Here is a 14,582-nt window from a genome sequence, read left to right on the forward strand (position 1 = left end):
TGCAATCACTTTCTTGTTATACTTTTTATTTGTTTATTTACTTTTTGACTTTTCCTTTGCCTGTCAACATAAAAACAAAAACAGCAAGCAAGGGCAAAAATGAGGGAGATAAATAAATAGATATGTCGGTGTGACCTCTATTTCCCTACCTATATACATAAGTACATACAAATATACCACTATGTGTAAACATAAAGTTTTTCAAATGGTAAATGGTAAATACGTACTACTGTTTCCCTTATTTTCTGAACTCAACTTCCTGACCATTTTATTTATGTTCTCATGCTTTTTGTTTTGTTCTCATTTTACTACCATCTGTTGTAAACGACGAGCCTTTGTTGCTCCACTTTTTTTTAGATTTTTTGGATCTGACACTCATGCGCGGTTGCTCGCCATTCACGAATCTTCTAGAAATGCGTTTCGTCGCTAGCTGAGATTGGCTGCGACCGGGTGGCTAATTGCGCTGCTAGCTAACCGGGTTCACTTTCATTGTGCAATTTCAGCAACATGCTCACAAATGATTGCGTGGATATATTATCTAGCGTGTGTGTGTAGAGAAGAAGTGTTTGTTTCTTTCTTGGTACGCCTGGTGGCTGGTAAAGTTCCAGAAGCCCGGTGCAATTGATCTGTGTTCTGTATGCGTATGGAAAAATACCGCGCATAGCTTTTTTATTTGTTATAATTTTTCGCTATACGATACACAGCCTGGTAAATTGCAAAAAAGTAGGCAATAATAAACAAAAGTGGGCAAACAGATTTGTATGCATAGAATCAAAAAAAAAATGCGTGTACATATGTATATACAGTAGCTCCAAGTGAAACTCGTACACCAAACCATTTACATTCATCTTTTTTATAACTTTAAAACTAAAAAAATAACACCTTTAAGTTTTCTGCCCACTGGTCGTCCAACCAAAGTTGCTTTATCGTTGCAATAATGATGTAACGATTACACTTTCGCACACTCGGTCGTGATCTTTCAATTCACTCAGCGTCTAAATGTTCGCTTAGAGCAGGACTAACCTCTCCGCGTGCCTTCCGATGGCAACATGGCCTTTTCGCAGACCCACAGCTGTGGCTAGGTCCCCTCTGTTCAGAATGAGCAGATACTTCGACCGCTTTTTATCCCATTTTGGCCACGTAGGCTTCATATTGCTGCAAGTGGTGAGGCTAGCCGCACTGTCCTTTGCTAGTTCAAGATATATGTCCCTTAAAATGAGCTTGCAGGTAGTGGAGCGGATGTGCCCTCTCTTTCAAGTTCATCTGCCTTTTTATTGCCTGGTATATTCCGGAGTGATCCCTTTTCATCAGGAGCCCCTTTTGTCCAGAATTTTATGTCTGCAATGGAAATCCTATACCACTTTGTGAAGTTCAGACTTGTTGCACAGTAATCCGTGTCCGGTATATTTACGTTCTTTAAGATTGCGGTATGGCCATCCTGAGTGTCTCTCCAGCCTGGTAGTTTCCTCAGCCTTAAGGCGACATACCCCGCTTATTGTTTTCCAACAATTTCAATTAATAAAATATTGAGCAACACGCACATAGCCTCCGATGGAGTTGTGGACAGAGCATCACAGTTCTTTGCACCTTTTGAAGTGGTTCAGTTGTAGATTTCCTGTTGAGACCTGGCCACCGTGTATACCCAATACATGATGCTAAGGGACAGCCTCCAGCTACGTCCACTACTGCTGCTTTTGTAACACGCTCTTGTACATTTTGTGCCCAGTTCAGCTTTTTGTCCAGTACTAGCTTCATAATCTTGTTGCCTATGACAGGGAGCTGTATTGAGGGAATTTTTTACTTCCTGGTAAAGAGCACCAGGTCAGTTTTGCCCGAGTTAACACCCAGGCCTTTCTCCTTGGTCCATATTTCAATTGACCTTAGTCTGTGTATACGCGAATAAAGATTTTTTGTTCCCCGTACGGATTTCGCTTCGAATTACTGTATATGCAAATGTATACAAATCTGCAGCATGAATGGGCTGTCAATTATACTACATATACGTATGTAGCTATGCACATATGCATGTATGTATGTATATACATATGTATGTACATGCATATGGTGCAGGGGAGGGCAACATTGGCGTTGTAGTTCCAGGCAACAAAGGGATGCCCTCCAATGTGATTGAAGTTGTCATCAACATCATATGGAAAAATATACATTTTTTTTATGGTTGTATGTATGTACATACATATGTATCTGTGGTACTTTTCGTAGAGAGTGATAGATGTAGGTATCTTTCATCGCTGGATAGTTCTGGATTATTCTTCCGCTCTCACAAATTTAATAGAAATTTATGTAGGCAAGTCGCAGTTAATGGTGTTCTATTAATTTAATTTGAAGATGCGCTCTGATTGCACTTGACGAGATGACATATAAGATCATATATACATATGTATGTATGTATATAAATCAACGTCATAGCATAATTTGCATAATATGCGTTTTGTATGTGTTTATTTAGTTTTGTCAGTTTCATGAACATTTGATTTTTGCGTTGCAATTAATGTCGCGAAACAGTCACTTGTGGCTGGAATGCACACCTCCTTGTCTGACCTTCACTAACTTGTTTGCGTCCTGGTGTTTAAAAAAGACAATGGAATCTGCATATGTACAAACACGCATACATACATATGTATGAATCTTCTTCTTCTCTGCCGGTTTAAGCGATTGGCCGAGTTAAATAAAGTATGCCAGCATTTTCTCTTCTGTGCCAGCCTTTTCTCTTCTGTGCCAGCCTTTGCTCTTGCTAGTTGAAGATGCCAAGTGAAGCCAAGTCTATGTCCACCTGATCTTTCCATCGCATAGCAGGCCTTCCTATTCCTCTGCTACCACCAGTGGGTACCATATTGAAAACTTTCAGGGCTTGAGCGCATGCGCTTTCTGTTTGCTTGAAGGCAGGATATACTTAGTCTTGCCCTCACTCCCCTACAGACCTATTCGCTTTATTTCCATATTCAACTTGGAAAAGGCAGAACAAATTTGGCCGTTTATGTCGATGACATCGATATCATCGGTATCAAAAACCGCGAAGTCTGTTCTGCCTTTTCCAAGTTGGATAAGGAAGCAAACCGAATTGGTCTGGTGGTAAACGAGGACAAGACGAAGTATCTCCTGTCCTCTCCTATCAAACAAACACTCAGCACATTCGCGCCTTTTCACCCAAGACACTGTTGACACTTATAATTTCGGGAAAGTAGAGAATTTCCTTTATTTGGGAACCAGCATTAACACCGATAATAATGTTAGCAAGGAAATCCAACGCAGAATCACTCTTGCCAACAAGTGCTACTTTGGACTGAGTAGGCAATTTAGGAGTGAAGTCGTCACTCGACGTATGAAAACCACACTCTATAAGTCTCTCATCATGCCTGTGCTGGTATATGGCGCAGAAACATGGACAACGACAACAACCGATGAGGCGGCTCTTGGCGTATTCGAGAGAAAGAAGGTCTTTACGCGTTGGCGACGGCAAGTACCGCAGACGATGGAACGATGAGCTTTGTGAGCCTTACAACGACATGGACATGGTGTAACGAATTAAAATACAGCCTCTCCGATGGCTTGGCCATGTCGTTCGAATGGACACCAGCTCTGAAAGCATTCAACTGGGAACCCGCTGGTTGTAGCTGTGGAAGAGGGAAGCCTCCACTGCGATGGAAAGACCAGGCGGAGAAGGCTTCACTTGGCATTTACAATTGGCGTCAGTTGGCACGGAAAAGGAACGACTGGCGTGCTTTGTTGAACTCAGCCAAAATCGCTTAGGTGGTTACAGAGCCAAATAAGAATAAGAAGAAGTAACTGATTCTGTGGCATTCGGCGCATATGGCGGGTTCGTCTTTTTTTGTGAATAGGCTAGAGGATGTTGATCAGCAGGTCGCCAAAGTTTTTCTTAGAGGAATTCGCCCTTATTATTGCAATGTTCCGCAAGACTCCTTGCAAATGTTTATAAAGCTGTGTTCCGTTAATCCTGAGCAGTGGCAGAGAAAGATTTCAACGTGTTCGATTTCCTCTTCGACCCTTCAGTTTCGACAGAAGTCGTTTTGTGGATAGCCCATGCTACCTTCATGTGTTTCCATTAGGCAAGGAATGGTGGCGACTCCAACAACTACCATGAGTATAGGGCGTTTTAGAAGAATGAGTGCGTTGCACCTACTTTGTCGCATCAGGGCCAAAACTGACGATTGTAAGAAATGTGATTCGAGTTGAACATTTGTAAACACATTTGAGGAGTTTGTTGGTATTTGTTGGCTTCCAGCGGGTTCGGTTTCCAATTTCGTAAGCGGCAATACATAATTGTTTATATTTTTTTCTGTGTTTGGTTTTTCTTAATTACGAAAAAGCATCTGTAAATTGCAGAACTAAATCAAACGACGAAAATAATTGCTTTTAGTTCAATATTTGAAGACACATTTATAAAGCGGTTGTAGCTGAGTAGCTTTCAGAATATGCGGATTCAAATCCCCTCAGAGGAATTATGAAAAAGCATCTGTGAAGTGCCGAATAAAGGCGTATTCAAAAGAAAAACCGGTAACCAAAAATTTTGGTTAATGTAAACAAAAACGGGGTTAATATTACCAAATCATTGTTGAAAATATTAACCAAGGCATTGTTAATACATAAATATTAACTAAAAAAATCACGTTGATTCCTTTTCAAGTTTGAATTTGGTAATATGTATTAACCAATTTTTGGTTGATTTTTTTTTCTCAGTGTATGTTTGCCAGTTCGATGAAGTAGGCTTTTGCTGTACAGGGCCAGCTCATTTGCCTCAAAATTACCTTTTATATCTCTGTGTCATCCTGCTGATGCACTTGGATGCCAGCTCGGCTCTTTTCAGCTCTTCGCGCTAACGGATTTCGGTGTCTCTCTTTTTATTACGGGAGTGCAAGAATTGTACCGGTAATTTTTTAAAATTTCTTTTTGGGTTTTACACCATCCGGTTAAAGATTATGATTCTCTAGAGAATTTTATTGTTGTAAAATTGAAAAAAATATATAATCCCATAACCCATACTATATATTTTTAAGCGACTTCAGGCTAGGCGGCTATCAATACGTCGGAATATTTTTTTATGTATGTTGCCGCATAACTTTGGACCACGTTAACCGATTTCTATCATTATTTTTTTTTAAGGTATCATTGGATCATAATGAAATTAACGGTAATCTTAAATTTTTATATGGGAATTTATTATAGTTTTTTGCTTAAAAATTACTTGTTTTATATTTCTTTGATCGCGAATATTGTCAAATTCTCTGAAATTAGGTTACTGGCAAGTTACTGGATAACTTTTTACTAGAGATTACATGAACGGAACTAATATCAAATTCAGAGAAGTCCTTAACCAAGGAAACTTACGTACATATGTACATAAATATGTATTTATTATATGTATTTATTTTCTAAGAATTTTTTGTAATAAAAACGATAACAAACAACGTTCACGCTATCGCACTAACATACATATGTATGTTTGTACTTGCATACGTATATATGTGAGAGTATTGCATTTAATCACATAGCTATTTACTTGCAAGCAGTCTAGAATATTTAACCATTTTACAGGCCATTGTTGCAATTCGAAGTAAATTGTTATTGTGCAGTATTTTTCCTTCAATGCACTGGAATATTTTGCAAATTGTCAAACAACTTTAATGTAACATGCATTCATACATATGTATATATGTATATAGCTAGTAATGCGAAAAGAAATCCAAAACAAAGAAGTATTTTTTAGAAAAAGTTTCCACCAGCTGAGTTGAGCAGAACAAAATTGATTTGTTTAAAATGTCCATGCACTCTACTGTCGGCAATTGGAGATTGGAAATTGCCTAATAGCAGTACATATTTATGTGTAGGTATGTGTACATGTCCGTTCCTGCAAAAAATGCGATTAATCCGGGATGACTCCGGGAGCAATCGCAAAGGAACTTGCGACTAATACCACTTTTGATCTCTTTATATGGAAGAAACTGTTCGTTTTTGTTCGAGTATGTCCTATGAAGAGTCTAATTGTTCCCCTTTATTCCCGAATGGGTATAAAAAGCGACTAGTTACTTTTAAAAAATAAAATAAAAATTTTCGTTGGCTGCGATGCGAAACGGGGTTCCCCGTTTTGTTAAGCGAATACTCTCTCTCGTTAGAGATGAGTCGGGGACTTTTTGCAGGCAATTCATCCTCAAAAAGCTTCTAAAGCGTGCTTGGTTGGCCATGAGTTCACTTATTTTCCTCAGATTGCTAAATAAAATGTTTTACATATACATATATGTACGGTGACCAGATTTCTGTGGTCAAAAAATCGGTACATTTCTAAAGCATTGAATCCGGACAAACAATTTTGTTTTTAGAAGGAAAAGACACAACATATTTTAATACAGTTTTATTTAAAACAAAACAAGGAGAAAAATCTTGAAAAATGATCGCAAACATATGTACACATAAGATATACGGTGGCGAGAATATAAATAGGGAATAAACATTTTTGCAAGTTTTTACTACTTTTCTTTGATTAAAAAATCTTTCTTATTTTTTATGAAAATATAACTTACTATCTAAAAACACATCTAAATCAAAATTTCAAACTGAGGAACATTTATAAAAATTCGACGAATTTTAACAAATGTTGATCAAAATTTTAAACATTTTAATCAGATTTTCTAAAATTGTTTTGAGTATGCAGTTTTGTAGTCCAGTAAATGTTAGTACATACATGTAATAAAGTGCAAGTTTGAAGTAGCTTGGACTTACTGTTGATTTACTGTAATTTTTTGATCGCGCATTTTTTTGTATGAAGAAAATGAGCAACGCCTTCCCCAAAAAAAATTTACCAAAATTAACGGTACACATAATTTTTCTAAGAAATATAATTAAAAAGCTGAATAAAAAATTTTTATGAAACTCTGTCCAATTTCACTAATTTTTGTACAAGTTTTGAAATTTTGACATACATGGTCTTTGTTAGATAACGACCTACACATTCATAAAAAATAAAATATAAAACACTAAATAATCGAAAGTGGAATAGCCAAAGAAAGCTAAAATGTCTTATATTTTTCATATACATGATTTTTTCGGGGGATATGTATTGTTTTTACAATTTCATCGAATTCCAGTTAGAATCGTTTCATTAAAAAAACTTAACAATTAATTATAAAATCTTAAAAAAAATTATATTCAGCGGGGCAATGTTTTCAAAATCGGTACTGCCCCGCCAAAATCGGTGTGAATGTAATTTAAAATTATTTCGAAAGCCGTGCGAAGTTTACTTAGTACCTTAGTACTAATCGGAGAAATGGGCAATCCGATGCCCAGCTCTGTCATAGGTGAGTTCATCTCATCTGCTGTAACTGTGGCTGTGAGGTTGGCATCGTCTTTTACAAAACTATCTGCCATTTCGTTTAACACAATTTGTATCGTTTCTGTTTACTCATTTGATCTGATGCATTCCTAGTTATCTCTGAAACAGGGTTTGTAGTAATTACCATTTGACATTGGAGGTTATTTTTTTTCGAGTACTCACATACAAACAGTGCTCTTGCTAACCTTGCATTTATCTAGAAATCACTTCCAAATTTTGGCAATTAATTCAATTAACTTTAATGTGTAGCTTTGTTCAAAAGAAAGCAATAGCAAACATGCCAAACTTTCACACCGAATCATAACTATTAGCACAGTCGCGCATTGGATGGAGTAAAAGGGATGCCCTATTTTTTAACGGCGAGAAACAAATTTAAAAAATATATAAATACTACTTAATCGCATCAGTGACGCTGTGCTTTTGTTATGTATGGGTTCAAAATTGTATGTCACTCCAAATTAAAGGAGCAAGGATTACAAATATGAAAGAAAGCAACTGGAAATAACTCGAATGGGGATACCTACTAAATATTACTTTCTAAAAACTCCTTCTATTAAGATGAAGTCGGTAATATTGATATTATTTAATGTTTTTCACACTCCTTAAAGATGCGAAGGACAGTGGATTGAAGGGATATTTTTTATTCCTTCGAATATCAACGATTTTACAATTATAAAGATAATATATCCATATTTTCATAAAAGATCTTCCGTTCGCCATATTTTACAGTTGCCTCTTCCTTTGCGATGTTACGCCAGTGCGTGCCTCTGTACATGGTATATATGCTTGCGCTGTCCATCCATGGGCACCTATGTAGTTGAAGGATCTTTTCACCAGAGCATCATTATCCATACGATACGTTCATGCCAGCGCAATTGTTGTGAATTTGAAGAGTAAAAACCTACGACTTTGAGTACAACCCTAATGCATATACATAGATGATACATATTAGGCCAATTTAAAATTTTCGATTTATTTTACTCAGTAAATATTGGAAATTATATGTCTATTGATCCCATAAAAGCTTACAAAAGTTATTCAACTGAAAACACGAAAGGCAAGGTTTTATTTTCTTAAAGAAGCGGAGAAGGGTCTTCCTGCATACACACTTACATAGATTCGATATTGTAATTATTTACTGGTTGGAAATTTGGTAGAATAGGTAATAGAATGCGATGACCATGACCGCCGGCTTAGTGTTTCTATTTTTAACCGACTTCCAAAAAAAGGAGGAGGTTATCAGTTCGTCGGAGTATATATATATTTTTTTATGTATTCGATTTCGAGAATTCTTTTTGCATCGGAAAGGTAGTGTCTCAGAGGTGGTCCCATTCTTAGATCCGATCATTAGATCATAAAAAAATTAACGGCACTCCTAAGTTTTGATATGAGAATTGAAGTCGGTTTTGTTTTTTTTTGGTTAAAAATTACTTGTTCATATTAAATTTTAGATAATAAATAGTAAAAATACATATTTTCACGAATATCTATGAACGTTGTTTATTGAGTGAAAAGCAAATGTTGATTACTTAAAATTGTTTATCAAAACTTTTAAATTTATTTTATTTTAGTTTAATACACATTTTTTTAACAACTGTGCACGCGCCAAGTCCCTGAAATAACTTACGTGGATGGTGACGTTTGTATTTCACATATGTACATACTATGTACATATGTATGTATAATTTTCGAGATAAGTAGGTAGGAAATACGGCTTGAAGAATTCGCATTAAGAAACTCATACAGCATTCGATAAAAAATAATGCACAATATGCGTCCTAAATATAACTCTAAACATGCCATTTCTTCGTAGTAATTTGGGACGCATTTTTGGATCGTTTAAACGCGGCTTTCTAATTGCAGGGCATACTCAAAAATTATGAGAGAACTTCCTCCTCATTTCTTCTTGATTGGCGCTATAACCGTTTAAGTGATTTCGGCTGCTTTCCTCCCTTTCTCTGATTGGCGCCAATTAGAAGCACCAATGGCCCTATTGTGTATGGCGACTAACAGTCGATGGGCAACAACATACTAAAATTCGCATTACGTTAACTCAACTTACTAACTCAAAAATTACTGGATAGATTTCAGTCAAATTTTCAGAGATTATACCCTGCATATATGGCCCTATTATAGGCTACTAGAAAACTCGCTACATGGCGCTGGAGTCGAGTTATTTATAAAAGTCATATTTATGAACCGATTTCGTTCAAATTCAAAAGGTAATCTACCAGCATGATGAAAAATACGTTTGCCACTAGGTGGCGCTGGAGTCGCTTTATTTATAAATATCGTATTTGTGACCCGATTTCTTTCAAATGCAAAAGGTATAGTTGCAGCATGATGGAAAATACGTTTACCAAAAACTGAGCCGCTAGGTAGTGCGGAAGGCGATTTATTTATAAAAGTTGTATATATGGAGCGATTTCGTAAGCTACCTGCATGATTCGAAACGTTTATTACTTTCATGATGTTTTTTTTTTCATTCGAAACATATTACTTACATACAATGATAGCCATTTCCGTTTTTCGGACTAAACTCAAAAACCACTCAATAGAGCCCAGTCAAATTGTCGGAGGTTATACCTTGCATATATGGTCCTATGCTGGAGTAGAGTTACTTATAAAAGTCGTATTTATTAACCGATTTCTGATGAAAAATTCCTGGAGTTTCGGTATTTACAAAATCCGTATTTTTTATAAAATCCGATTGGAATTCATAATGCGTATACATTTCATGACAAGCAAAGGTTTTGCCGAAAATGGACCCAATGGATGACGCTGCAGGCGAAATATATAGAAATCCCCACGGGGTTTGTTCTGCTTAGACCCTATGTTTATCTCAGACGAATTTACTTTTCAGATGGCTAAATCAAGGATGCGTTTAAATATGCACATAAAGACCGTTACACTGTGTAAGCGTGATCTTGCATCTACCTCCGATTGACGAAGTTGCTCGAGGCGGCCGTTATTACAGCAGTAAGACTCAAAGAAACCAATTCATTAATATTAAGACGAATTGTAAAAGTGGCGAAAACTTTTCGTAAGCTGTCTAACCTCTTTGCTCTTTGCAGTCACATATTTCCATCTCTTCTTCTTGTCTCTTTGTAGAGGAAAGTAAAGTCAAGTACGCTTTTGAAACTGTGGTAGTTTCCGTCGTACGTATGGCGTTATTGACACTTATCGGAAATATATCGGTATTTTCCATTTTGAAACGAAGATACTAAGGAGGAACATAGAAATATTCCGTATATGTTGTTAAGAACTAGGGCAGGGAGTTCTATAAAAAAGGTATCGGGATAGCAAAATTAACGGATATACAGGCATATTATGCAATTCACTTCCGAGTGAATTTCAACAAAAATCACTTTGAATCCATAATTTGGAGTTTGTGTTTCACTTTCCGAGTTTTATATTCAGGTTCTGGAATCCGAAAAAAAGTCGAATTAAAGGTGAGTTTTGTTGAATTTCACGCGGAAGTGAATTGCAGAACCTGCCTGATAAACCTGTAGTTAATCATCCCCCCTCTAGCTGTCGCAATCCTCCGCTTCGACATTCGTTTTTTGAATTGGGTTTAAAATAGTGGAGGGGCGAGCAAAGAGCATCGAGCCAAGCGGCGATTTTAAACGCATATGTTTTAATGGGAGAGCACATAGTGAAGAGCAAAGCGTATATCTATTCTCGTTTGTAATTGAAGCTTTGCTCGATGCTAGCTCTTCGCTTGGCTCGCCGCTCCACTAAAATAAATAAACATTAAACTAAAGTAAATAAAAACATTAACGCCAGATTTTAACACGTTTTCAATACTTCTTCATTTCGAAAGGATAAGAGGAACCAAATTTTTTGGTAGATTTTGTCAATGGTTGCCTCATAACGCCAATGAAAATCTCAAATTTCGACGAACGACTGTCGTTCCGACATTCGGAATAGGAGCGAATAGCTTCGCTTCGTCGTATCGATATTAACGAATATACATCCTTTTTTGGGAACAAAATTTGTGTTTAAAGGGTAGATAACACGTTCTAAAATTCTCACTTGCTTTGCTTTTGGGCTGTCGTACCTATTTTTTTTTTTTTTGTTTTTGAAAAATACATCACCCCAGTAGATAATTTCAGGAGTTAAAAGTCCTTCTGAAAGGCCTTCCTGAGGGTCAAGAGGCATTCCACTCTATATTCCTTTCTCCTTTCTTTTTTGTATGGGGTGGCACAAATTGAAGGGCTTATTCTTTCGCTACCCATGGAAGTCCTTCGGAAAGGGCTTTTATAGGACATACTTCAGAAGGCCGTTTGGAGGAGTTATTTTAAAGTTGCTTCTTTAATTTATAAAAATCATACATCTTTGAAGTATTTGCTTAAAAGTTTATATCAAATATGTGTAATTGGAACTTAAGCTGTTTATTGAAATTCATTTGTAATGCTAAATAACATAAATTTATGCATTCGCGTAGAAATCACATTTTGCAGCCCTTCTTGGGTAGCTAAGAGGCTCTGCTTAAGAAGGCCTACCTAAATTATCTTCTGGGATAACTTATATAAATACACTTCCGGTTTCTGAAGTTCACGGTCGGCTCAAGCGGACTTATAGTTTATATGAATATATATATATAACGCAAAAGCGGATAAATAAGTTACTAAAAAAAACACAAACTCGATTTTCTGCATACTTTTACACAAATCCTTTAAGCGATAAAATACAATAAACCATGCATTTTATTTGGTATAGCTTTTTTACATACATATACTGTTATTGCAAATAATTGCATAATTATTTTGATGTTTAAAACATGAGATAAAATAAAACAGAAAGCGATTACAATATGCTACAACAAGGAATAAAAATGTGATTTAACATAAAATTTTATAGTGCTATATAATATACCAATTATAATACAGATGTGGTTTAGTTAACTAATTAAAGTTAACTGTTTTCACAATTGACAAAGATTTTAAATCATTCATACAATAATTATGTTCGATTGAAACAGCACTCGTAAGAAGCGAATTACCTAAGAACTGATGTGATATTAAAAAATAGTGTATTTTAATTATCGAGGAATTCCCATTCACTGGAACTACCATTAGATTCCGCCGAGGGTGGCGGAGTTTTTTGATGTACCCTTGGAGAACATGGATCGCATGCTCGACGAAAATCTGGTAAAAAACTGTTTATTTCCTCGTTAACTGGTTGTGTGGGAATGAATTTTAATTGTACTGCTGGGGTGGTGCGCGCTGGCAGTTTTGACGTTGTGCCGCTTTCGTTATCTTTGTCGTATTCATCAATTAGGGTCGCCGCATGCAAAGCTGCATGACAAAGATCATCTACTGGCTGACCAGTGTAGATGTTACCCTCAACGTCCTCTTCTTCAATGTAATAGACCTTCTTGCGAGGAGTTGTTTGCACGCCGGCGTCTTCGAGTTTTGTTTGTTTGGGATATGCTTGGGCAAGCTCTTTGAGTGGTGTTGGTGTGGGTGTAGAAGCTGGTGCAGCAGGAAGGATATGTGTTGGCGATGGTGAAGTAGAATCTAAGCTGGATTGTTTAGGCATAAGTGCAATGCCACTTTTCGGTTTTAGTGATAGCGGATTTCTGTTCGGTTCGGACGATGTAGGCGATAATGCAGTTGAGAACGAACATAAAATAAAATTTGACAAGATAAAAAATCGTATAAGAAAAAACCAATAAAATTTGATAGTAACAAAAGGAAATTAATTTTGAAATGCACGATCAGTTTGAATTGACGTTACCTTTGTGTATCCTTTTCTAAAACCTTAGCCACAGTAGTTGTGCAAAAACTGCTATCCATTAATGTCGGTTTTGTCATAGCTGCGTGCTTATCATTCGGATCCGCCTCCATAACTTCCACAGCCGTCAAGGCCAAATTCGACGTATCTACTCCTGTTTCCGGTTCCACAACACGTCCGATTTCTACAATACCCTCTGACTTTTTTGGCGCCGACCAAGTACCAGTAATATCATCTCTATCACGACTGTGCCACCGTGCACGTTGTTTTCGTCCACCTAAACTGTGATATAATATCGATTGATCGAAATCCATTTCAGATATTTGATTGAAAATTTCTAAACGCCGACTTTGTTCCGCCCTCGGTGATTCTACGGCTAATTCAATTGGTACATTCAAATTAAGTGCCTCTACTGGAGGCAACTCATAACACTCGTCTGCTTTACCCACTGGTCGCTCAGGCGGTTCAAACGATTCAACCGGCGATAGCAAAGGATTAAAAATTACTTTGGCTATACCAAAGTAAAATAATTAACCGACTTCTCAAATTATAATTTTATGCATGTACATATATGCAGGCAAATTTTTCTTACCAGTTTTACTCGGCTTTTCCGGCAATGGCGCCAGTCGCAATAATGAACGCGATCCTTCCAAAATAAAAATCTCCTTGCCACAAACACAAAAATCAAGAATTTTTCGAAAACCTCGGGCTACCGCTTCAACACGCAGTCGATCCAAATTCAAAACGTACAAAGTTGACTCATCGTGCGTCACGATCAGCATATCCTGTCCTCCATATAAATATAGAGTGCCAAAGTTTCTGTTTACATCATCGCTCCCGCCGATTCCGCCGTTGGAAGCAAGACATTGTTGCGATAATGCTTTCGGATTAAGTATAGGTATTTCCCAAGTAGGACTTCGCGCTACGGCCTCACGAAACAGTAATGTTTTCTCCACATTCCCTTCCGTATCAGCAATCCAAAAGCGCAAACCTGGGCGACCACAAATCAAAATTGGGCGGCTGGACTGTTGCTTTAGGAATATACCACCGATCTCGGTTAAAACTTTTCGATCCTTTCTGCCGACCTGAGTCACTTGCCATTGACCAGTAAGGCTATTGAGTTGGCAGACGACCGAACGGTAAAGTGTCGATACCAGCAAATAACTCTGGCAGACGCTAAGCTGTACAATTTCATATGTTTCGCCAAGTATCTCGGATGACTTGCTTAGGTGCTGGATACAAGAAATGTCAAAATTATTAAGATATGCAAGCGATAGCAGCGTCCCACTTACAGCTTGAAAGTCGAATTCGGTCAGTACTATTATGCCTTGCCGATCGCCTGAATAAAGCTTCATACCATTTTTCGACCACTCCACACAGCTGACGGCACAGTTGTGCAAGTCTCGTATGGTGTACCTTTCGATGGGTTTGGCCCGTGTACATGGAGCAACTAAATTCAGATCTGGCGGTAGTTGTTTTT

The 14,582-nt window shown here is 37.2% G+C and overlaps 1 protein-coding gene and 1 long non-coding RNA gene across 2 annotated transcripts; both read right to left on the reverse strand.

The window, feature by feature from the left end:
• Positions 1 to 7,193: 7,193 nt before the first annotated feature.
• Positions 7,194 to 7,787, reverse strand: LOC118754850. Its single transcript, XR_004994948.1, has 2 exons — positions 7,526 to 7,787; positions 7,194 to 7,462 (listed from the first exon to the last, which is right to left on the reverse strand). It is a non-coding gene; the product is annotated as an uncharacterized LOC118754850 (long non-coding RNA).
• Positions 7,788 to 11,741: 3,954 nt separating this feature from the next.
• On the reverse strand, positions 11,742 to 14,582 carry LOC118754849 (WD repeat-containing protein CG11141-like; the record flags this gene model as incomplete). Its single annotated transcript, XM_036489723.1, is given in 4 exon segments — positions 11,742 to 12,947; positions 13,106 to 13,613; positions 13,695 to 14,334; positions 14,395 to 14,582. Coding segments are annotated over 4 exon segments (1,880 nt in total), but the record flags the coding sequence as incomplete, so codon positions are not given.

The sequence above is a fragment of the Rhagoletis pomonella genome, unplaced genomic scaffold (assembly GCF_013731165.1).
Source record: "Rhagoletis pomonella isolate Grant_MI unplaced genomic scaffold, Rhpom_1.0 Rhpom_scaffold_04744, whole genome shotgun sequence".
Taxonomy (NCBI): domain Eukaryota; kingdom Metazoa; phylum Arthropoda; class Insecta; order Diptera; family Tephritidae; genus Rhagoletis; species Rhagoletis pomonella.